Genomic DNA, 23,335 nt, shown 5'->3' with positions numbered 1-23,335 from the left:
CCACCTCTGCTCCCTCCCATGAATGAAGCCTCTCTGGACAAGGAGAAGCCATGAGATCACCTACATGTGATTCGGAAGGGGCAGCTCCTCTCAAGGAAGCCTGAAGTATCAGGTGGGACCCTGCAGGCAACTTGTGAGTAGAGCACTGTACTGTCCTACTCCAGACAGAGTCGTGGTGGATATATCAGCTGAAGTTGGGAATTAGCAGCATATAGAGCAAAAAAAATACTATATTAGGAAAAAAAATCTTTAGGGGAGTGGAGAGTGTTAGCAAGATAGAAACAAAGAAAGAATGTGTGGTAATTGAGGCAACCTTGAAGTGCTCAGTTCGCAGTAGCTTGTATCAAAATTTCTGTGGCAATGTAACTGATACGGGTTTTTTTTTGGTAAAACAATAATTCTTTCTTGAGGATAGTAACAGTAGAAAGGCAGGGAAGTAATTTGAAGTTTGCTAATCATGAATACAGTATCTATGCTTATGTCATATATTACCTATGTGTGTGTATGAGAGTATCATTTTTTCTCCCTTTCCTGAGTGCATCCTTTTCTCTGTAGGAGTCCATCCCATTATTTTCTGGAGGAAATTCCTGCAGTGTGTACTGTTAAATAAATGATGACTGCAGTAAGCCTTGATTATTGGTTTTTGAGTGTTACATTTGATTCCACACCAAGAAAACACATTATGGCCACTTCGGGATAATGTTCAACACTCAAGTTTTCTGCATGATTTGACAGATGTTACAAATGGACCTACGGTAATACTGTTCATGACTTCAGGACTTAATTGAAGAAGTAAACAATTGTGTTCTTGGGGCTGAATTCTTTTCTTACAACTATTTCATTGGCAGGCTAGGTAACATCATCAGTATAAGGAAGAATAGGGTTTGCTGGCTGTTTATATATAGGAGCTTGTTGTGCTAATGTGCCAGTCTTGATGGCAGTGAAAAATTGGAGCTTTCTGTATTTCTTCACTGCATATAATGGCCATCTGGATTTTTGTAGGCTATATCTAGTAGCCCTAATATATAAGACAAACACAGCAACGTTCGAAAATGGAATTGATTTCTAAGACCATTTCTCAAAATCAGAAACTTAATTATATTACAGCATCCTAACCTTTATTAGGATCCCAGTAAGTAATAATTATAGCAATGGCACTTAGACATATAATATATACTGCTCCATAGTGCTTTACAGCACTCTCTGAGTACTTTACAATGTCAACATGTGGCCCCCAACAATCTGGGTTCTCATTTTACTGACTTGAGAAGATTGAGTCAACCTTGAGTTAGTCAGGATCAAACTCCTGGCAGTGGGCAGAATGCAGTACTGCATTTTAATCATTGTGCTGCCAGAGCTCCCGATGATAATAAACTGAAAATTAGTCAGCAATCAATACTATTTAAAACAAGGCAGCCTTAACAGTGTTAATTCTAACTACTCATTTCAGATAAAATATTAAAGGAAAATTTCTAATTGTGACATAAGTTTGCTCACTGAGCAATATACTTTTAAAGCTTTGGGATTTCCTTTCAAGAACTGAATTTCGGATTCCAGGTGAAGCAATATTTGCAGCTCAGGAAATATTTCTAACTTCCACGAAATGCATCTATAGGTGTCCACTAGCAAAATGAACAGTATTTCGCTCTCTCTTACCTTATTTTAATCATATCTCAAGTGCTGTAAAATGTAATTAATGGATACTTCCTATCTAGCTTCCATCCCTGATCTGTAGTCTTCCTATATGGATCAATATATCTTATATTATAGTATATCTTATAGGTACATTAGATAATCCCAACCATCTGCAGATGGGTAATGGTACCACTATTGAAGTTGCTCCCTTAAAGCAGCCTTGTCCAACCCAGTGACCGCCAGTTGAGTTGGCTGACAAATCTCTTCATTCCCCAGCAGCAGAATTGTCATTCAGGATGCCATGAAATGTATCAAGGCGCTCAAGGTATTTTCATGTTCATCTAACAGAACTCCTGACTTTAGAATGCCCATCTAGCACAGATAACGGCATTCTTTTAGGATTAGGAGGAAGAAAAAGAGGAAAGAGAAAATGAGAGAAAACTGTAATGGAAAAGGCAGAAATAATAGATTTAGATTTAGATTTAGTTTATTTGTATGCTGCCCTTCTCCGAGAGGGACTCAGGGCGGCGAACAACTCAAAGGGGGAAAAGGGAACATAGAACACAATACACGTGATTAAAATGAACAAGAATCATACAGCCATACAGGTCGAGAGGGGAGGGGAACTCATCAACCCCAGGCCTGCCGGCACAGCCAGGTTTTGACGGCTTTCCGGAAGGCCTGGAGAGAGGTGAGGGTCCGAATCTCCGTGGGGAGTTCGTTCCAAAGGACCGGAGCTGCCACAGAGAAGGCCCTTCCCCCGGGTGGTAGCCAGGTGGCATTGGCTGGTGGACGGAACCCAGAGGAGGCCGAGCCTGTGTGATCTAACGGGTCTTTGGGAGGTAATTGGCAGCAGGCGGTCTCTCAAGTACCCAGGTCCAATACCATGAAGGGCTTTATAAGTTACGACTAGCACTTTGAAGCGTATCCGGAGACCGATCGGTAGCCAGTGCAGCTCGCGGAGGATAGGTGTAACGTGGGTGTACCGAGGTGCACCCACAATCGCTCGCGCGGCTGCATTCTGGACGAGTTGAAGTCTCCGAATACTCTTCAAGGGCTGCCCCATGTAGAGCTTTTAGAAATAACTTTTCATTATTCCACAAGTTTCTTTTCCAATATGTGCTAATGGTGCCATGGACCACAGATCCTCCTAGTTTGCTTGACTTTTGACATTAAACTGTATAGTGATAAAATCTACGTTTCAAAGTGCCAGTGCTCTGATGGAATGATCTTATTCATAATTAACTCCACCATGATTTACACAGCTGAATTTTCTATATTTGCACAACACTGAATCAGTGTGTGCACAATACATGAGGCTATAATTATATATTACTGTATATAAGCCCACCCCTGAGTTCAATTGCCTGTTATTGTTACAGGATTCCCCATCCCAAATAATAGCCATTTCTATTTTTGTTTTAATGTGTTTGTGTATACTGTTGCTGTTAACTAATTTTGCGGTTGCCCATAATTGTGTACATGGCAACCACTGTAGAAATTTAAATAAAATGTAGTTAATGCAGAATGTATCATGTGAACACAGTCAATGACTCAACATATCTTGAAGTGCAATTTGAAGCATTAAAAATGGAGAAATGCTGGCAGAGAAATTAAAAAAAACCACTAATTGCATAAAGATAAATGTCATCATTTCCCAGTATACTTCTGTATGCAAATGGTAAATTAAGATCTAGCTGTGGGTCTCTGGTGATTTGCAGTAGGTCCAGAAGGATTTAGGCTCTTAGTTATTTAATAACAAAAACAACAAAGTATTTCCCCACCACTGCTTCACCACTGAAACAATGCTGCTGAAATCTTAAAAATGGATATGTTTCTGAAACGATTGAGAACTCTGTTAGAATCAGAGTTTTAGAATTTTAGAATCCAAAACAATGTCTTGGGTTCAAAATTTCTTAAATTCCAGTATATTTAGCATCAGTTAAAATTGATTTCATGGGTTAAATCCCAAACAGTACAATAATTTAACTAAACTAATTTATATTAGTTTAGCTTGAATTATTATCCATCAGCATGGAAAATTCTGAGCAGTGGATAGTTTGGGGTAATGCTTTGTATCCCAAACTTTACTTTAAAAAAGTGAAGCACCAGAATATATAGATTTGGGGGGAAATCAAAAGGCAATAACTATACAAATGAAAGTACCCAATATAATATCAATTGCAGTTTTTCATACTTCATAAGTGGTCGGTTGTATGTGTTCTGGATTCTAAAATAAGTGCAAGTGCATTGATCCAACTGAGGAAAATTACAAAATGTTAATGAATATACGCATTGTCAGAAAAATATCAGTCTGTAAGGTTTAATAAGGCTATCAATCTGGGATGCAAATATTTCTGGCAGCTGTGCAATAGAGTACTTAGAGAGGGATCGTATTCCCATTTATCGCCATCTGGTGGGCACCTGAATTTTTGCAGCTCTGTGGTGCAATTACATCACAGAGCTGCATTTACACCTGGGAGAAACTTGTGGCAAAAGGAATCAATTCTTCATGTGAGGATAATGTGTTTGTAAATATGCAAGCAGTGATGTAAGTATAGATGTGTGTGATGTGTGTGTGGTATGCACATTCATCAAAATAAAGTGAAACAGCTGCAGCCTGACACATTTATTCAGACATCAGAATATGAACCATCTTACTGGATCAGATCAATGGCTTATCCAGTTTAACATCTTATGTTCTGAAATAGCCAATCAGAAGCTCATCAACATTTCCAAAGGAACACATAAAAAGAACTGCAGCTCTTGCTTTCAGAGGTCCAGCCAGTGGACATCAGAGGAAATTTCTTTTCAGCCTGGAGCTGGTGTATGGCAATGAGGATTAGCACCTGATTAGCAATTAATTCTATATTCATTTAATTCCCTTCGATGTGGTTAGTCATATGTTAGCAGGTCTCCTGTTTAGGCAATCTAGATCACTTGGAAGAACCATTTTTGGAAACTGGGAACCTGCTAGGTTCCAAGTAGTGCTGGACTAATCTCCCTTCTATCTGGTGGGCTCTGCATTTCCATAGCCCTTTCTTATGTGGGAGGCAGAGAGCATACCTCACTGGCTTAGCCTAATTCTTCCCTTTTTTATTGTGATTGCTTAGACAGAAGAGTACTGATTTGTGGGAGATTGATTGTAAATTTTCCAAGGTGGTGGTGGTGTCAATATTCCTGCTGGACTACAAAACTAAAGGCTCCACAGGACCCACCTGGCAACACCCTTTTCCCATCATTGCTCTCTACATGGGGCTGCCCTTGAAGAGCACCCGGAAGCTTCAACTGGTCCAGAATGCAGCTGTGCGGGTTATCATGGGGGCACCTAGGTGCTCCCATGTTACACCCCTTTTAGGTGGCCTGCACTGGTTGCCGGTTGTCTTCCAGGTGCGATTCAAGGTACTAATTATGACCTTTAAAGCGCTCCATGGCTTAGGCCCAGAGTACCTGCGAGACCACCTACTGCTACCGGTAGCCTCCCACCGTCCAGTGCGATCTCACAGAGTTGGCTTCCTCAGGGTGCCATCGGCCAGACAGTGTTGGCTAGTGACCCCTAGGGGGAGAGCCTTCTCTGTAGGAGCACCTTCCCTCTGGAATGAGCTGCCCCCGGAGCGTCGTATAATCCCTGACCTCCGGTCCTTCCAACGTGCCCTAAAAAGTTGGCTTTTCCAGCAAGCCAGCCTGGCCTGAACAAAACAAAATGAATTATTGATCACTGTTAATTTTAATTCGATTTTTTTTTAAAAAATGTCATTGTCAATTTTAATTGGGTTTGGGATATTCTATTTAATTTTTAAAAAACTTTTGTATTATGTGTTTCTTTGTACGCCGCCCTGAGTCCTTGGGAGAAGGGCGGCATATAAATCTAATAAACCTAAACCTAACCTAACCATCATACCCAAGGTCTTGAGACATTTCTTGTCTTTTGGAAGTTGGAAATCTTGCATTATTACTTTAGAAGCTGAAAGTTTTAAAAAGTTGAACCGATCCATGCCCTGAAACTATGCTGCATTAACAGCACACATAGGCAGCAACAGTAACTGGCTCCATTATTGAGGAGGTAGGCTGGGGGCAACGCTTTTCATACTGACATACTTTCCTCCTATCTCAATTATGGGAAGAAAGCATATTACTGCAGTTATGAAGAAGACTCTTCCTCTCCACCTCCAGGGAGGCATAAAGATCCTCTAGTCTCCAATATCAACACCATTATAGTTGTGGCTGTATATGCACTTAGGTGTCTTCAGATCCCTTAGAACTATTTGATGTAATACGTTAGGCAACAATATATCTTGAGTGAACCAGTAATTGGCAACAGGGCCAAGGAGGTCAGCTTCCTCTGTGTGTGTGGGGGAGTTATATGGTGATGCTAAAACCTTAGCCCAAATCAATTCAGGGCAAGGTTAAGGTCTCTTCACTAAAAGTTATGGATCATAATTTATTGCACTAGTGCAACGTGGATTGGAAAGTACAGGAGACTTTTTCTCAACTTTGCACTCTAGGGTGTGAACATGTGGCTGGCCCAAAGAAATTAAGTTGATTTCAATGTCTAGGGCAGTGGTTCCCACCATGGGGCCCATGCCCCACAGTGGGGCAATTTGATTTTTAATGGGGGAAATCTGAACCTTGTTTAAACCAAGTGAATGGCCTTTTGGGCTTCCTCTGAGTGAGTACTGTTCATGTTTTGAGTACCGTAAGAATTATATGTCACTGGGGGGGGGGGCATCAGTATTTTACAGATGCTTAGGTGGGGCATGGCCAAAAAACCCCACTGGTCTAGGGGAAGATTACTGCAGAACCTGAGTCTGCCCTCTCCTGGTCCAGAATCTTAACCCCTACATTATAGTGTGTCTTTCTCCTAAATATAAGCTATTAAATGCAGAGGAAGATGTTGACCCAGTTTTCAGCAAAGTACCTGAGACTATACCTTTGTAATACCTGGTAAAATGTATGAGAGCTTTTAGGTAAAGGAGTCCCTGCAGATTTTATTCTGCTAGTCATTGTAGATTATGGGGGCGGAGCAGTGCTCATCTCCACTTCAAGGCATTGGGTCAGCTCTGTTCAAAGACATTGATGTGGTCATATGGCCAGCATAATGTCATGGAATGCTGTTATCTTCCCACCGTAGTGGTACCTATTTATCTACTCACATTTGCATACTTTCAAAGTGCTAGGTTGACAGGAGCTGGGGCGAGGACGAAAGCTCACCCTGCTGCATGGGGCTCAGGTCTCAAATCTGAGCTGCCGGTTTTCCAGTTGACAAGCCCAGCATCTTAACTGCTGAGCCAGCATGAGAGCTGTACCTATGTTCATATACAACTCCTGTTCATTTCAGTGGGACTGAAAGCTTACTGCATGGGGCACAATAATTCTTCAACCATCAAACTTGGAAGCAGGACCATAACGCAACAGCAAATGACACGCAACGTGGCCAGAAGACTTTAAATCCTCTCTCCAGCTTTTTTCCATTAAAGGCAGGGCAATGCAAAAGATGTCTGCCTCTCCAAAACCCTATAGAATTATTTCTGAACTTTTTGGCAGCTTCCCAGATTAATACATAAAGTGAACCAGGGCAATGGTTCTGGAATCTGGCAGAAAGCCATCTCCCCAAGGACTATTTACAAGCAAATGGAGATTACTTGAAGGATGCATGATTCATTTTTATGAAGAGCTAGTAAAATTGTTATTACACTAATAAAGTATTATAGAAGACTAAATGTAAGGTAGTTAAAAAAAAGCTGCTTGGGGTGTAATGCAAATCTTTTGAGCCATGTCGTAGAGTATATTAATGAGCACTTCTACCCCAAGGCCAAAAGAGAGATATCTCTCCTTATAGGTCACTAGCTACCTCTTGCTCGCTGTCCGAACTTTATTCATTTCTAGATGCCTCCTGGAGTGGCTTTCATTGTACAAATACCTTACATCACTCACAGAATTGTTAAACAAGCTTTTCTTTGAGTATATCCCCTCCCCTTATATTTTCCCCATCACTTCCTGGGGGGGAAAGTTATTAAAATAGGAACAATAGCATGGATGTGCAATGCCTTTTGACTGCAAGTGCCAGAAAACTTACGGTATATTTGGGGATGCGATCTCACCCTTCCACTTCTATTTTATCTACAAATGCATTGGATTTTTTTTTGTACTAAGCAGGGCTGAGAGGACGGACTGAGTCTTAGAGCTCAGCTGGAGCATGTTAAAGCTTCCCAGCTGCCTTTTTCAAATGTGATATATTGTGTATTATTTCCTGTCTCCAAAAGTCCAACAATGAGGAACCTCATACTATGGGGAAATGCAAAAGATATGAGGGAAGAGGCTACAGAGAAAAGAAAGGAACAAGGCAGATGGCCATAACTGGTTATAGGGTAGCTTTCCTTAATGTGGTGTCATCCAAATGTGCAGAACGAATGTGATATGTTTCACTTCTCATCCAAGAAGCTTTTTCAGCTGACTCGATGGTGGGCTATGGAAGGATTTATACTCCTTGCAGACAGCTGGTCATTTGCATTCCTTCCATTCCCCACCATCCAGTCAAGAGCTGAAGAAGCTTCTTGGATGAAAAGCGAAATGTCTTCAAAGAAAAACCAGAAAGTCCAGTTGCCTCTTGAAAAAGCACCTTTGGGACAATCAATGACCTGGATGACTGAGAATCTCCGTAGTCACTTCTGCCTGCACTTAACGAAATACCACATTACGTACAAATATAGGCTAACTGACTATTGTCAAAGGAAGTATGAAATTCTTCGTGGTTGTTTTAAAAGTTTGAATAATTCTATGGACAAATAGGGGTGAGGGGAGATAATTGGACTTTGAATCAGACTATCACATTAAGAAATATAGAAGAAGATAAACAACAATGACCACACAGCGAGATGCTGAAAGAGGAGTGAGCTCCAACTTGCACCTAAAGGAAAGGGATGAATATGAAAGGTCACGAAAACTAATTCAAAACTCTCCCACTGTTACTATCAGAATTAGAAACACAGTTAGTGCCACTGTTCACCCTATCCCAATGATGGAAATCTAGCAAACGACATCAGTAGCTGGGACTAACGTCATATTTGGCACTGTAAGAGCAGTCTTTGTCTAAGCCCAAACCAGTGGTGGGTTTCAAAAATTGTTCAAACCTACTCTGTGGGTGTGGTTTCCTTTGTGGGAGTGGCTTGCTACCCATGTGACCGGATGGGAGTGGCTTGCCGCCCATGTGACCGGATATGAAGATGTCGACGACACTTGTCAGAACCACCTTAAATTACCTCACACACAGCACTGGCATGCATAAGAATATGATGTAAACTTGTTTTTTAAAAGGCATCTTTGGTTTGCGTTAAAACAACTTCAACACACAAAATGTTCTGATTGCACCACAAATGCAGTAGTCATCCTTACCTTTCACAGAGGCACTGAGTTTTATAAATATGAGCATGATAGTGTAGAATAATCATATCCAAGGACCAGTGGTGGGTTTCAAAAAATTTTGGAACCTCTTCTGTAGGTGTGGCCTGCTTTCCGGGTCCACTGGCGGAACCTCTTCTAACCGGTTCGGTAAATTTGATGAACCGGTTCTACCGAATAGGTGCGAACTGGTAGAAACCCACTTCTGGCCCAAACCATTTTTCCCTCCCAAAACACAACTCATTAAGCCAGTCTTATTTCTAAAAACAAGGTTTAAGGCTGAAAGCCCAGTTAACTGTTTATTCATTAAACCATGGAAAAAGTATAACATAGTATAGTCTTAAGTCAGCCACTGTATGGTGGCACTGGGCGCTTTTTGAGAGTCAGTACATTGTTATAAAAATACAGAGATGTTAATTTCTTGGTCACTAAGATAATTTCTTGTTTCAGATGGCTGGATCTTGTCAGAAACTCTGAGGTCCTTTTTTTCAGGGATTTCAGTTTGGGAGATCTACCTCAAATAGCCACGTTTAGATGGGGAAAATGTAGACCATCGCTTGATGGCAACAAAGTCATACAAAAAAGTCCTTGCTGTCATCTTAATGATTATCTGGATTTTTTAAAGGCCAGATTTGGAACCCCTAACCTTAAGCTCTAGACCTCATCCAATGCCTGAGAGAAGCCCTCCATCCTGTGACCACAGAGGAATCTCATATGGAACATCTGCCATGGAACATTTCAAGGCCCCAGAGGAGGCTGTTTAACAATTTCCTAAACAGCACACGCTGCCACAGCTAATCTCTGTGAAATGACAACCCCGTGAGCAGATACAATCTGTAGGGACACGGCACCCGAATATCAAGAATACAAACATAATTTTCTTCCACAGAGTAGGAAATGTGAACATAATCAACCATGGCTGGAAAGTTACCTGAAATATTAAATTGTGCTTTAGTGGTTACCTAAACTGTTTCGCAACACCTTTGAGTATCACAGGGTATGTTAAAAAGTGGTCTTTATGCATTGAATTATTTCATGCATCTGTTGTGCTATCAGATCCGAGTTTGTATAATTCTTCTCGCTGCCTAAAATTTACCTTGAAGTTAGGTAAAGCTGATACTGTGTTCATCTTGATTTGAAATCTCCCTGAGTTATACAGATTGGGGGGGGGGGAGGAATAAACGTTTAGCAGAAAAGCTCGTTCAGTTTGCAACAAATTCTTAAGGGTTCAGTACAGAAAACAGAGTATAGATTTTTGCATCTCCAGAGAGAAGCCATGCTAACATAAAAGCGAGTAGCAGCTGAAAAAACCAGGAGAAAGATTCTTCATTCTTCACAGAAGCATTTCAGAGATGTGCTTTGATACAATCCCTCAACTAAACCAACACAGCGGTTAAAAAGAGCAGTTCACAAGAAATGCATACACATGTACCTCCGTATTTGTGTTCCACCAGTTTGCAAAGTTTGTCCAACTATTTGTGTTTAAGAAGCAAATAAAGTTTATCTTAAGGGGCCACCCATGGTTTGTTAGATAGAGATACAGCAAACTTTGCTTGTTAGCCTGTGGAAGGAGAAAAAGAAAAGGCTTTAAGCTGTGGCGGAAACCAATTCTGAACTGGTTCTCAATGCAGCAGAGTGTTTAAAGTGTCTCTCAAGCCTGTAACAGGCCAAATGCACTAATTCCATAGCTCAGTTGACTGACAGTCACTGTATTCCAGACATGATTCAACAAGAGTTTCAGTACAACAGCTTCTGCTAGGTCACACACCCCCGTTGCAGCGTGGAGCTATAGATCAAGATTGCAGCCCTCTATCCCCCCAAGCAGTCCACAGGTAATAAAACTGTCCAGGCCTTGTAGGCCTTGTTTACTAGCTTCGTACAAAAGGGCCACCTGCAGATCAAACCCAACAGCTTCAGACAATCAGTAGAGAGCAACCTGAAACTGCAAAGTTAAAGCGTTGAGTCCATCACTGGATGCCCATTCTGAGAAAGGATCCGGTGCTCTAAGGTGCTAGATTTCATTGAGGCAGGGGTGTACTTGGGCACCCTGCGGCAGGCAAAGCAAAGGATCTTCCGGAAAGTGCTTCGCATCTCATTGTCCCGGTAGGAGTAGATCATGGCATTGATGAGTGAGTTGATCTCCGCCAGCAATAGGAAGTATTTCTCCACTGCCAGCACGTTGCAGCTCTTGCAGCCGAGGCCGTCCAGCAGAAGAACCACTTGCCCTGGCGTCCAGCAAATCACAAAGGCACCTAAGACAGGAGAGAGGAATCTATGAAAAAAAGAGAAATCCACAGCAATTCACAAGGTTTTAAGCGGCTGCACATTCGCCAAGGAGAGAGATATGAAGTGGAAGATACTGCTGCCAACTTGTTCTGAATGCTGAAGGTGCATTGATAACTACAGTATATTACCTGATTCATGGCTTCCCCAGCCTAACCACCTTCAAATATATAGATATTATAGCTTCAGTACTGGATGGGGATTCTGGAAACTCCAGTCACAGCATATCAGGAAAGACTAGGTTAGACTTTTGCCAGAAAGGAGGGAGAGACTAGCTGGAGGCTAAGATTTAGACAGCATCATCACCAGATGGATTCGTAACTATCTGATCAGCCACACTCAACGTGTAGTCCTCAACAGAGCTGCAACTACATGGAAGGAAGTATGCAGTAGAGTACCCCACGGCTCTGTTTTAGGCCCAGTACTCTTCAACATCTTCATCAATGATTTGGATGAGGGAATAAATGGGGAACTCATCAAATTTGCAGATGACACCAAGCTGGCAGGAATAGCCAACACTCCAGAAGACAGGCTAAAGATACAGAAGGATCTTGACAAACTTGAACATTGGGCACTATCTAATAAAATGAAATTCAATGGTGAAAAGAGTAAGGTTCTACATTTAGGCAAGAAAAACAAAATGTACAGGTACAGTATAGGTGGTACCTTGCTCAACAGTAGTAACTGTGAAAGGGATCTTGGAGTCCTAGTGGACAATCATTTAAATATGAGCCAGCAGTGTGCAGCATCTGCCAAAAAAGCCAACACAGTTCTAGGCTGCATAAACAGAGGGATAGAATCAAGATCACGTGAAGTGTTAATACCACTTTATAATGCCTTGGTAAGGCCACACTTGGAATACTGCATTCAGTTTTGGTCGCCACGGTGTAGATGTGGAGACTCTAGAAAGAGTGCAGAGAAGATCAACAAAGATGATTAGGGGACTGGAGACTAAAACATATGAAGAACGGTTGCAGGAACTGGGTATGTCTAGTTTAATAGAAAGAAGGACTAGAGGAGACATGATAGCAGTGTTCCAATATCTCAGGGGTTGCCACAAAGAAGAGGGAGTCAAACTATTCTCCAAGGCACCTGAGGGTAGAACAAGAAGCAATGGGTGGACACTAATCAAGGAGAGAAGCAACTTAGAACTGAGAAGAAATTTCATGACAGTTAGAACGGTTAATCAGTGGAACAGCTTGCCTCCAGAAATTGTGAATGCCCCAACACTGGAAGTTTTTAAGAAAATGTTGGATAACCATTTGTCTGAAACGGTATAGGGTTTCCTGCCTAGGCAGGGGGTTGGACTAGAAGACCTTCAAGGTCCCTTCCAACTCTGCTATTGTATTGTATTTAGTCCTGGACCCAAGGAGGCAGAGTCCCTCTTCAAAGAAAGGAAGAATGTATATTCTGGCACTTCCACCTATTATCTTTCCAAAACAGACAACCAAAATGATTTAAAAGACTATCACATATGGGCTTTTTAATTATTTCTGGATTTTAAAAAAATCCTGCATTTATTATTTGTATAAATAGCTCAAGACAACAAATATAACTAATACTCACTCTTTCCTCCTCTTATTTTCCCCACAACAATAATCTTATGAGGTGAGTTCGGTTGAGAGTGACTGGCTTAAAGTCACCCAGCCGGTTTTCATGCCAAAGTGGGACTAGAATTCACAGTCTCCTGGTAAGGCACCTAGCCTGATGCCTTAACCACTAGACAGAACTGGGTCTAATTTGATTTAGTTTAGATTAGAAAAGGAGGTGGATGATGGAAGAAAGTGAAAACATGGGCAAGAAACGTTTTCTCTCATACTAGTGGAACGTGAAACCAGTTCTCTCTTCTTGAGAAAATTCAGAATCAGTACAAAAAAGCTCTTTCTTCCCAACTTCTGATGAAACCACCTAATTCAGTGTTATAACCATCAATTTAGAAAATTCTAAAGGGGGATTGCAGTGGCAATGAGTACATCGTTGAAAAGACCTGAAAAAGGTCTTTTTCAGGTCATTGAAAAGACCTGAAAAAGACCTGAAAAAACAGGTCTTCACGGAGAAAGTCGTGTGATTGCTAAGTGTCACAAATGAATTGATGGCACATAATCAATGAATGAAATCAATCAAATCTTATGTTAGACCAACAAGAGCTAGTGGCTGTTACATACTATTTCCAGAATCAATGCAGGACAACCTTAAATATCTACTACTAGGGAGCAATAGCTAAAGTTGGTTATTACTTTTCCATAATGTATACAAGAATTCAGGAGAGAATGCTGGATAACACAGGCATATTGCATGATCCATCGGGACTCTTAGTATGTTCCCATAATGCAAATCAAAACTATGTTTATTAATCACATCTTCTGGTTGCCTGCTTATTTTCCTATAAGGAGAGAAACATTTTATTTTACTATTTTATTAAGGAAGCTTATATGGCCACCAAACCCACTCTCGGAGACTCTGGGTGCCATACAAGGACACACTTCTTGGGTGTGTCAGGGTGCAGCTCCGATTCCTTTCCAGGTACACATTTTGTTTGATTCACGAATGCTAATAAAATCTTTGAAGATATATATTTTGAAAACAAGAGTTATATCTAGAGCAGTGTTTCTCAACCTTGGCCACTTGAAGATGTCTGGACTTCAACTCCCAGAATTCCCCAGCCAGCATTCGCTGGCTGGGGAATTCTGGAAGTTGAAGTCCAGACATCTTCAAGTAGCCAAGGTTGAGAAACACTGATCTAGAGGAACTGTTTAACACTTGGCAGCCCTCTAGATATGTCGAAAGCCAAATGGCTCTAACTTTAAACATTCTTCTGAGACATGAGAGGACAAGCAGACGTTTATGGGCCAAATGTGACTGGCCTCCACAGCTTCTTCCTCCTTGACCTTGAATAGGATGAGCTATAAGGATTTTGAGCAGCCAATTCAGAGCTCAGAAATAGCAACAGCCCTCAAGATTTATACACTGCTTCCCAGTGCTTTCCGGCCCTTTCTAAGAGGTTTACAGAGTCAGCATATTGCCCCCAACAATCTGGGTCCTCGTTTAGACTGCATGATGTAGAATTTAGACACGATAACTGATATGCAGCGAAAAGGATTTTAGCAAAACTATTAAGTTTATATGAAATATTAGAAATGGCAGGTGCAAAATGTTTCATTGCTGGTATATTATTTCAGTTGCTAAAATGGGACATTTTCTAAACAAAAAAGGTTGCAAAATTGGGTCAGTCACATGGGCAGGCTCCATTACAGTTGTATGCCAAGGACTACCCGTAAGGTTTTTTTTTTTTTTTTTTTTTAAAGGAATCCAATTTTTCCATCTTTTATCTTCAGATGGTCTTAACTCCTTTTTTAAGAAAAGCATATTGAACCAAACACCGCATGGAATTGAATAACACAAGCTATACATCCCAGTTCATTCCTCTATTCCTACTGTTCCCATTGTGTTTAAGCTTCACATTCATTATTCGACTGAACCCTACGTACCGCACCTAGAATGGCCTTCTCCCTAATGTTATAAGCTGATCACTCATTTCACAAAGCCACCCTGGCGGCTTCAATTTCATCTGCTTTCCAAAGGGAGCCCACCTAGGAGCTACCTTTCCAGGGTTCCACCACAAATCCGCGAAGCCCTTATCCACGGAGACATAAGCGGGAAGACTAATTCGCGCCGTTCGAAGCGCTAAAGAAAAACGCGACCCTACCGCGATGACATAATCGCGGAGGGCAAATTCGCGCATTCCCAAGCACTTAGTACCCTAAACCTAACCCTAACCCTAACCCTAACGCTAAACCTAACCCTAAACCTAACCCTAAACCTAACCCTAAAACAAACCCCTAAACCTAATCCTAACCCTTACCTTAATTGAAATCGGCTTTCTGCCGCGGCGCCGTTTTAAAGTGCCCTTCTGTTGCCACGCTGTTGTCACAGTGGTGATGACGCGCGGTGATGACGTCGCGGCTTTAGCACCGCGATTTTATCACCGCGATTTTGACGAGCGTGGTTTGTCGTGCCATGCCTTTCCAGAGCTATCAAGCGGTTTTAAAAGGCAGTGGAGCATACCTATAAGACATAGTGATCCGGCCTTTGGCTTTTGAGTAACTCTGGTTTTCCCAAATCTGTTGTGAAAACATGTTTACCTTATTTATTAATTAGATTTATATCCTGCCCCAATTGTAAGATGTAAGACACCTTACAATCGTAAAACAAAATAATCCAGCAAAAATACCCTATAAATATTTTAAAACATCACATTTTTTTCCTCCCTCCCTTCCTTCTCTACTTCCTTCCTTCCTCCTCTCCTTCACCTTCTTCCTTCCCTTAAGGTGGTGTTACAACAGGCACTAGGGATGGTAAACAAAGCAATCCAAACTATACCTTATAACCTTTTAAATGGAATAACAATAGTATAAGAATGGCAAAGAAAAAGAATAACTATGTGAATGTATACCTATAATTGTATGTAAGAGAATAAATGACAGCACGAATATAAAGCACAATATAGGTAAACAATATTTGGTTATAAATAGCTAAGTATAAATAAATATAGAATTGTACATAAAAATGGATAACGAATAAGGAGATTATGAATGCAAGATAGAAATGTATAGAAGGGAAAACACTAACTGCAAAGAAACCAATACAACAAACTGCTGTATGATATACGATGGAACTTCTTGTTCCTACGTTGTTTTAAGTCATGTGACTGTTTCTGTTGATGTGTTTATGTGTTTAAAATATTTTTTTTTTTTAAAAATTTAAAACATCACAAAGGAGAACCCAAAAGCCCTCTAGAAGAGCTTTCTATTTCCCCCCAGAAGGCAGATAATATCTACGAGTTGATCTCTAACGAGAAGGCTCTGTTCCACCAAAGAAAAATGCTACTAAGCTACCCCCTTAAGGGCTAAAGGGGCAAGGCCCCAAACATTAATCAGCACCCACAGATGGGAGGCGATTCCACCCCCTCAATAATTGTTTATAAGCTCTTTATTGGTATAAGCACCATAAAAGGTTATGGAGGGCTTTAAATGATTACAGGTTATCCTTGACTTACAACCAACGACCACTCGAAGTTACAATGCCAGTGAAGAAAGTCACTTACGGACTTATAACCACTGCAACATCCCCCACCGTCACGTGATCAGAATTTGGACATTAGACAACTGGTACATATTTATGATGGTTGCAGTGTCCAACCTGGGCATGGTTGCTAGTCACGACCGTCCCAGATGACTTTCACTAAGCAAAATCAATAGAGGAGCTGGATTCATTTAACAACTTTGATTCACTTAACAATCCTGGCTAGAAAGGTTGTAAAATTGGGCATGACTCTTTTTACAACCACCTCGCTTAGCAACGGAAATTCTGGTATCAATTGTGGTTGCCAGTCGGTGACTATCTGTAAAAGAGATGCTCTGACTGAGGAAGACCTGGGACTTGAGACCATTCACGACAGTGGTGGGATTCAAATAATTTAACAACCAGTTCTCTGCCCTAATGACAAGCTGGGTAGGCGTGACTCGATGGTCATGTGACTGGATAGGCATGGCTAACTTGACATCACTCACGTCAATGGGAGCTTCGCCTTAGCTCTCACAATGTAATAAGGGTTAACTAGAGGGACAGTTTCTGTAAGCAGGGCAATAAAGATTAGACTAGAAACAACACCAGAATGTTTCCTTCCTGCCTTCCTTAGAGGATTAGCCCTGTAAAGTGGGGAAAAAACAAAATGAGATTTCTTCCAACAACCGATTCTCCCAACTGCTTAGAAAGTTATGAACCGGTTCTCCCGAATAGAATCCCTCCACTGATTCAAGAAGACCAAGGAGTCCCAAAGGAAGGAAGGACACTAGTGGAGAAGACAGACAGACCCACTTGCTGAAAAATTCTTAGATTCAGTTTGTCCTAGAAACACTTCAGTATCTATCATTCAATCTGTGACAGTATTGTACCCTGCTCATGTTTTTAATTATTAAAACCATATACAATTTATTTACTACTTTATTAATAGGATAATACAACTGAAAACAATCTTACTGAGTTCAGGAAGATTACTGGCAGATATGTACTGCCAAGTCACTTACGCAAAAAGTAATCTTGGAGAACTCCAAAGCTAGATATTTTAAAGCTTCCTTAGCCATACAACCTGAGCCTAGCAAAGCAAGAAAAGGGCTTTTTTCTTCTTCACTAGTTTATTGGAGGTTGAGAAACCTTTTAAACCAGATTCAAGGCTGCCATAAATTTCTCACCAAATTAGAATGGAGATGAACATAGCAGAGTTCTCAGCCAATGGGGACTATGGTTTTTTTATCCATTGGTCTTGAAGGCTCCTGAGTCCAAGATGGGATGGACTCTTCTCTCCAAGCAGGAGTATTTTCTTTCCAGCCTTGCCAAGGAAAATATGACAAACCGAGAAACTGAACGATACCTAACCCACCCTCCCCCACCTCAGATAGGATTACAGCCTTCAGGGATTATATCCAATGAGCTTGTCTCAACTAGTCTTATTATGAACGATGTGGTTATTTCATTGTTCTTTACTCTTAAAAATATAAGACACACCTTTTTCCCTCAAAAAAGAGGGTGAAAATCTGGGTGTGTCTGTACACTGAATACAGCATTTTTGGCCTACCGAAACCGCACCCCTCTTTGCAAAAATGGACATGCAGAGGGTTTGGGAGGCTTGCGAAGTACACCTGAGGGCTGGGGAAGGCAAAAAAAGCAAAAAATGGGCCACCACCACCCCCGCCACCATTAGCACTCTACAAACCTCCCAAAGCCTCTGCATGCTCACCCCCTTCTTTGTTTTTGCAAAAATGAGGTGTGCAGAGGGCTTGGGAGGCCTGCAGAGTACAAAAACTGTTTTTTTTTTAAATTACCTCTTCAAAATCATGGTGCGTCTTATACTCTGAAAAATACAGTATTTTTTCCCAATGAAATTGCCCTTGTTACAATAAGGTAGAGCTAAGCCCTTTTGGGAGGAGTTCACTTTTGAATATTTCCTATTATAAAGATTCTACATCCAAGAAGAAAGTGTCAGGAAGTTTGAATAGTTGCCCATCTCACAGTGATTCTGCTGGTTGATACTGAAATACCCCTCCATGTATAAAAAGTAGCTCTTATTGAAGACATAGAATATTGCACCTTTTAAAAACTGTGGTATTAACATACAGCGTATATACTTACACCAGAAATCCAAACATAGACAAAAAGGACCGTTCTTGCTAACATCTTAGTAACCCATTTTTAGGTATTTCATTTGGGTTAACTTTGGTCTTCACTTCAAGGCACCCTCTATTTTGATGAAATGCTAAATGATCTTTTAGTGTTCATGTTTTAGAAGAGTCCTCTAGTTCAACTCTCCGCTCTGTTGATGCAGCTGCAATGACTTCAGAAGTGCTCCTGCTTTTAACTAAGCACAATTTACTATTGTGTACAAAATGAAAAATATGGTTAATTTTAATCATGGTTTATTGAAATAATCCAACCTGAAATCACAGTTTATAAAATGAATTTAACTTAGTACACCATTGCTAAGTGGTCACAATTTAGGGATCAAATAAACACAATTAATTATTGTGAACATTTATGGGAATACTTTCACATAACACAAATTCTGCCATGACCCATTCATAGTCCGTTCTACTGTATCTCAAGAAGAGTGGAGGCTTCTATCTACCCCCATAACTGCAATTCATTTCTGCAAATAATGGATGAAGAAGCCACATAATTTTGCCTATTCTTAAACAAAGCATAGTACTTCTTGAATGCCACCATACCATCACTGAATTTGTATATCGCACTAAACCAGGGTTGCTCACTTCACACAGCACACTAATTCAGAAACCATGGTTAAATAAAAACGGCTGAGCTTATATAAAACAAAACAAAAAATCATAACACTTCTCTGCATCTGTGCATGTAAACCCAGCTTTTTGGCTTCTTCTAAATGTCATTCTTCCTTAATTATCTATTTTATTGTTCAGCTAATTTTTCACAACAGTAAACATTGTGCATCATAAATTCTAGGGGAAATTTGCATTTACTTCTTGGTTTTATTTATTGGTGGTAGTATGGCTTAATACTACCTAGAAGGGATGTGGTGGGTCAGTGGCTAAGATGCTGAGCTTGTCGATCAGAAAGGTCAGCAGGTTGGCGGTTCGAATCCTTAGCACTGCATAATGGAGTGAGTTCCCATTACTTGTCCCCGCTTCTGCCAAACTTGCAGTTTGAAAGCACGTAATCAATGCAAGTAGAAAAATAGGGGCCACCTTTGGTGGGAAGGTAACAGCATTCCGTGTGCTTTCGGCATGTAGTCATGCCAGCCACATGACCACGGAGACGTCTTGGGACAGCGCTGGCTCTTTGGCTTTGAAACGGAGATGAGCCCTGCCCCCTAGAGTCAGGAACAACTAGGACATATGTGTGAGGGAAACCTTTACCTGTGGCCTAACACAGTAGATGGCATTAAGAAAGAACAGCAATAAAGCAAAATCAAGGCATTCCAATCTGAAAGCAATGTCTTGCACGATGGGGCAGATGATAGGGCCTACAACTGTTATAGCCACAACAGCTACTGTCACGTGGATAAATGGGCTTGATGTCAAGGGACAATCTGGAGCCGCACAACTAGCATATACTGGCTGGCCTCACCTTAAAAAATGCCAGTTCCTCTTTGAAATACCTCTTTGAATGTCTCTGAAGCTGGCAGCAGTAATGCGGCAGTCAGGCTGACATGCACAACGCCCATGCAAAGTATCATAGCTCAAGAGTTTGCAGCTGAGGGACAGTTTACTTAATAACCCCACTGAAATTTATGAAAAGAGCTTGGGCTGAAACTTTCAAATATTAAAAAGAATAATCAGCCAAAGCAAGCCGCAAAGCTGCCATACTCAGTACAATACAGATCTAATTTTTTTTTCTACTTCACATGCAAATTGTTAAGAAAAGCACATTCCTTCCTTCTTTCTTTCCTTCATCCATCCATAGCAAAAGGAAGAACAGTTCAGGTTTCCATTTGAGAAATGATGTTAATTTGCCCTCTGGTCTAGTCATGCATTCCTCCTTCATCCTCTCTCCCAGCAGGAACCTTGCCACACCTCCACATACATCCACACAAAGCCAAGACAGCTCATCATAACAGAGGGAGCAACCCCCTGCATTCTTCTGGCTGTCTCTTAGTCCTCAGGGAATGATACAGCTTGAGCAATTATCAGTTAGAATATGGCTCAGTTCCCTGTAACTTCGGCTAAGGCAAAACAGCCTCCTGCTGCTTTTCTTGTGCACAGCAGAATAATCCATTCAAATAACACACTGAAAGAAAAAAAATATATAAAGCAGATTTACTGAACTATAAAAGCCAGTTGTTCTGATTACTTCTAGTTGGGCTTTGGCTCTCAAGTTATTTCTTCAAAAGATTCCAACATCAACCATTTTTCAAAGAGCCTTGATGGGATTACATCTTTTAAATATGGAAGTTCTTGCTTCAGTCCCCAGTATTTCCATTTTTTAAAAAAATGAGAGAATTACTTTCTTATGTACCTGTCTTCTGAAACCACCATCATGTCTAGGATGACATGTGAAGAGAAAATGCTAGCTCTGCTCGTATTAATGATGTTCCAAACATCCTGTTCCCATAAAAATCAAACCCTGGAGGAGGAATACTTTTTATCTACTGATATGTTCCTTCTAAAACAAAAGAAGCTAACTGGTTGAATAGAAGAACATTATGTTATATGGAAGACATGTGCCTGGAAGGAGTTATTTAGCAACAGCGTGGTAAACAAGAACACACAAGGTCAAGAATGCCATCTATGGAATTGAATACAAGAGTGAGTGATCCTTTAGAGAGAATGAAGGAGGACTGAATTGCAAAACTAATACACAAAGGTCGAATGAACACATTGGGAAGGAGGAGGCAACTGAAAAAGTCACAGTTAGAAGAAGTTGATGAGATTCTCAAGAGATGACAAGAAGCAACTATGGTTTGTACAGACACAACGTCATGAAGTCATAAAGTGAAGGGTGTTCATAGGGGTGGTCCTCTTTCAACGACCATTCGTTCAGCAACTATTCAAACTTAACAACAGCATTGAAGAAGTGGAAGTTACACTAGGTCCTTGTACTTAGGGTTGTCACGTTGTCCCATAATTGAGATTTGTGACCTTCCCTGCTGCATTCTGGCAAAGAAAGTCAAAGGAGAAGCTGGAAGGAAGTTGCAAGTCACAATCGTGTGAGGTCCTTACTTAATACCTACACAGTCAATGCTTAATGAGAGCAACAGGGATTGCTGGAATTGCCATCACTAAGCAACTCAGTCACTGGATCCTTTTGCTATATGATTGTATCATTTAACAATGGAGTTTCCAGCCCCAATTAGCATTCTTAAGTGAGAAGGACCTGTATAGGCAAAGGACTCTTTGTGGATTTTACTCTGCTAGTCATTGCCAATTACAGGGGGTGCTGCTCATCTCCATTTCAAGGGCCATTGGGTCAGCTCTGTCCAAAGACATTTCTGCAGCCAACATGGCATCATGTAGCGGCACTGTTACCTTCCCACAAAAGTGGTACCTATTTATCTACTCACATTTGCATGCTTTTGAACTGCTAGTTTGGTAGGACTTAGGGCAAGGACGGGAGCTCACTCCATCATGGGACACTCAGGTCTCGAACCCAGGTTGTCAGCTTTCCAACCAACAACCCAGCTTCTTAACCTTTGAGCCATCGTGCCATACCTGTATAAACTAAATTTAATTCCCTTTTCTTTTGTCTTTAATTCTTTTACTCAGTACCTCTTATACTTTTTCTGTACTTCTACAAATGATGTTATCCTAAAATGGAAATGTGTTGCGTATGTATGGATTCATATGTCTTGCTGAAGAAAAGAACAAGCATTTGCCTGTGTTCATAAAGAAACTTTGATTGAAGCCAAACTGGACATAGATTACTTTTACTTACTGAGGATAATGATGACTGTCTTGATGAGGTTGATCATAGTTTCCTTGTAGCGTGGGTGAAATGTAGTATGCTTAGACATCCGAGCCATCTTCCTCTTGACGTAGATGAATATGTGAGTGTAGACAACCACCATAATGAGGAAGATAAACAGATTGGAAAGTGCCCAGAAGGTCAAATACCTGCGGCTGTAGAGAGGAGCCATCGTAGAGCAATCATTCAGCTGACACAAACAGTGCCAGCCATATGAAGGGATAAGACCCAGTAGCAGGGCTGTTATCCAGATGCAGCTAATGAGAATAATTACCCTCTGATTGGACATTTTGCTATGGAGCTGCATGGTGAAGATTGTCTGGTGACGCTCTACTGCAATGGCCAAAAGGTTGACTACTGAGGCAGTCAGGCTGGTGTCCAAGAGGCTCTGCCTGATAAACCAAGTCTTGAGGGAGAGCGTAGCTGTCCTTGGCCCAGTGTGGAACATCAGGAACATGTATGCAATCCCAGCAAAAAGATCAGCTGCAGCTAGATTCCCCAAGAGGTAATAGATAGGATAGTGGAATCGCTTGTTGATAACAATGGCTGTGATGACCAGCAAGTTGGTGAGCAGTACAATGATGCTGACTGTCAAGCCAAGGGCAACCACCAAAATATCCTTGGGTCGCCATTCATGGAATAGCTCTTTCCCACTGTTGTTATAGAAGAACTCTATTGTCATATTATAATAGCACACAGTCATCTTTTCAAACAGTCAAGTCCTGATGGGAGAGAGGGAGAAATGAAATGACACAATCTGAGCCTTTAAAGAGAGAACAGAAAATAGGGGGGGGGGGAGAGAGAGAGACAGAAATGAAGACTTTTGTTTATACAATCTTAACTTTTAAAGAGAGGATAAAAGACATCTCTAGCCAATGTCAAGATCTCTGCCCACTTTGGACTTAATTTACTCACCAATCTTCCACTCAAGAAAATCCCAACCATCAAGTATTCCCATGATACAATTATGACCATTATGTCCCAATTCGCTGAAGATAAACAACCAAAGATTTTCTATTCTACCACTAGC

At 41.0% G+C, this 23,335-nt stretch overlaps 1 protein-coding gene across 1 annotated transcript; it reads right to left on the bottom strand.

Moving 5' to 3' along the window:
- Positions 1-9,407: 9,407 nt before the first annotated feature.
- On the bottom strand, positions 9,408-23,008 carry LPAR2 (lysophosphatidic acid receptor 2). The gene is made up of 2 exons (XM_032211293.1): positions 22,276-23,008; positions 9,408-11,285 (listed from the first exon to the last, which is right to left on the bottom strand). The coding sequence occupies exons 1-2, from the start codon at positions 23,006-23,008 to the stop codon at positions 10,984-10,986; spliced, it is 1,035 nt and encodes a 344-aa protein (XP_032067184.1). The 3' UTR covers positions 9,408-10,983.
- Between the last annotated feature and the right edge of the window lie 327 nt (positions 23,009-23,335).

This window comes from Thamnophis elegans, chromosome 2, assembly GCF_009769535.1.
Source record: "Thamnophis elegans isolate rThaEle1 chromosome 2, rThaEle1.pri, whole genome shotgun sequence".
Lineage (NCBI taxonomy): Eukaryota > Metazoa > Chordata > Lepidosauria > Squamata > Colubridae > Thamnophis > Thamnophis elegans.
Note: the sequence above shows the minus strand (reverse complement) of the source record. Positions and strands in the feature narration are given on the sequence as shown.

Coding starts and splice junctions, on each gene's coding strand:
- LPAR2 (XM_032211293.1), bottom strand. CDS start 23,008: ATGACTGTGTGCTATTATAATATGACAATAGAGTTCTTCTATAACAAC. Junction 11,286..22,275: donor GACAGTCATCATTATCCTCA/GTAAGTAAAAGT, acceptor CTCCTGTCTTAG/GTGCCTTTGTGATTTGCTGG.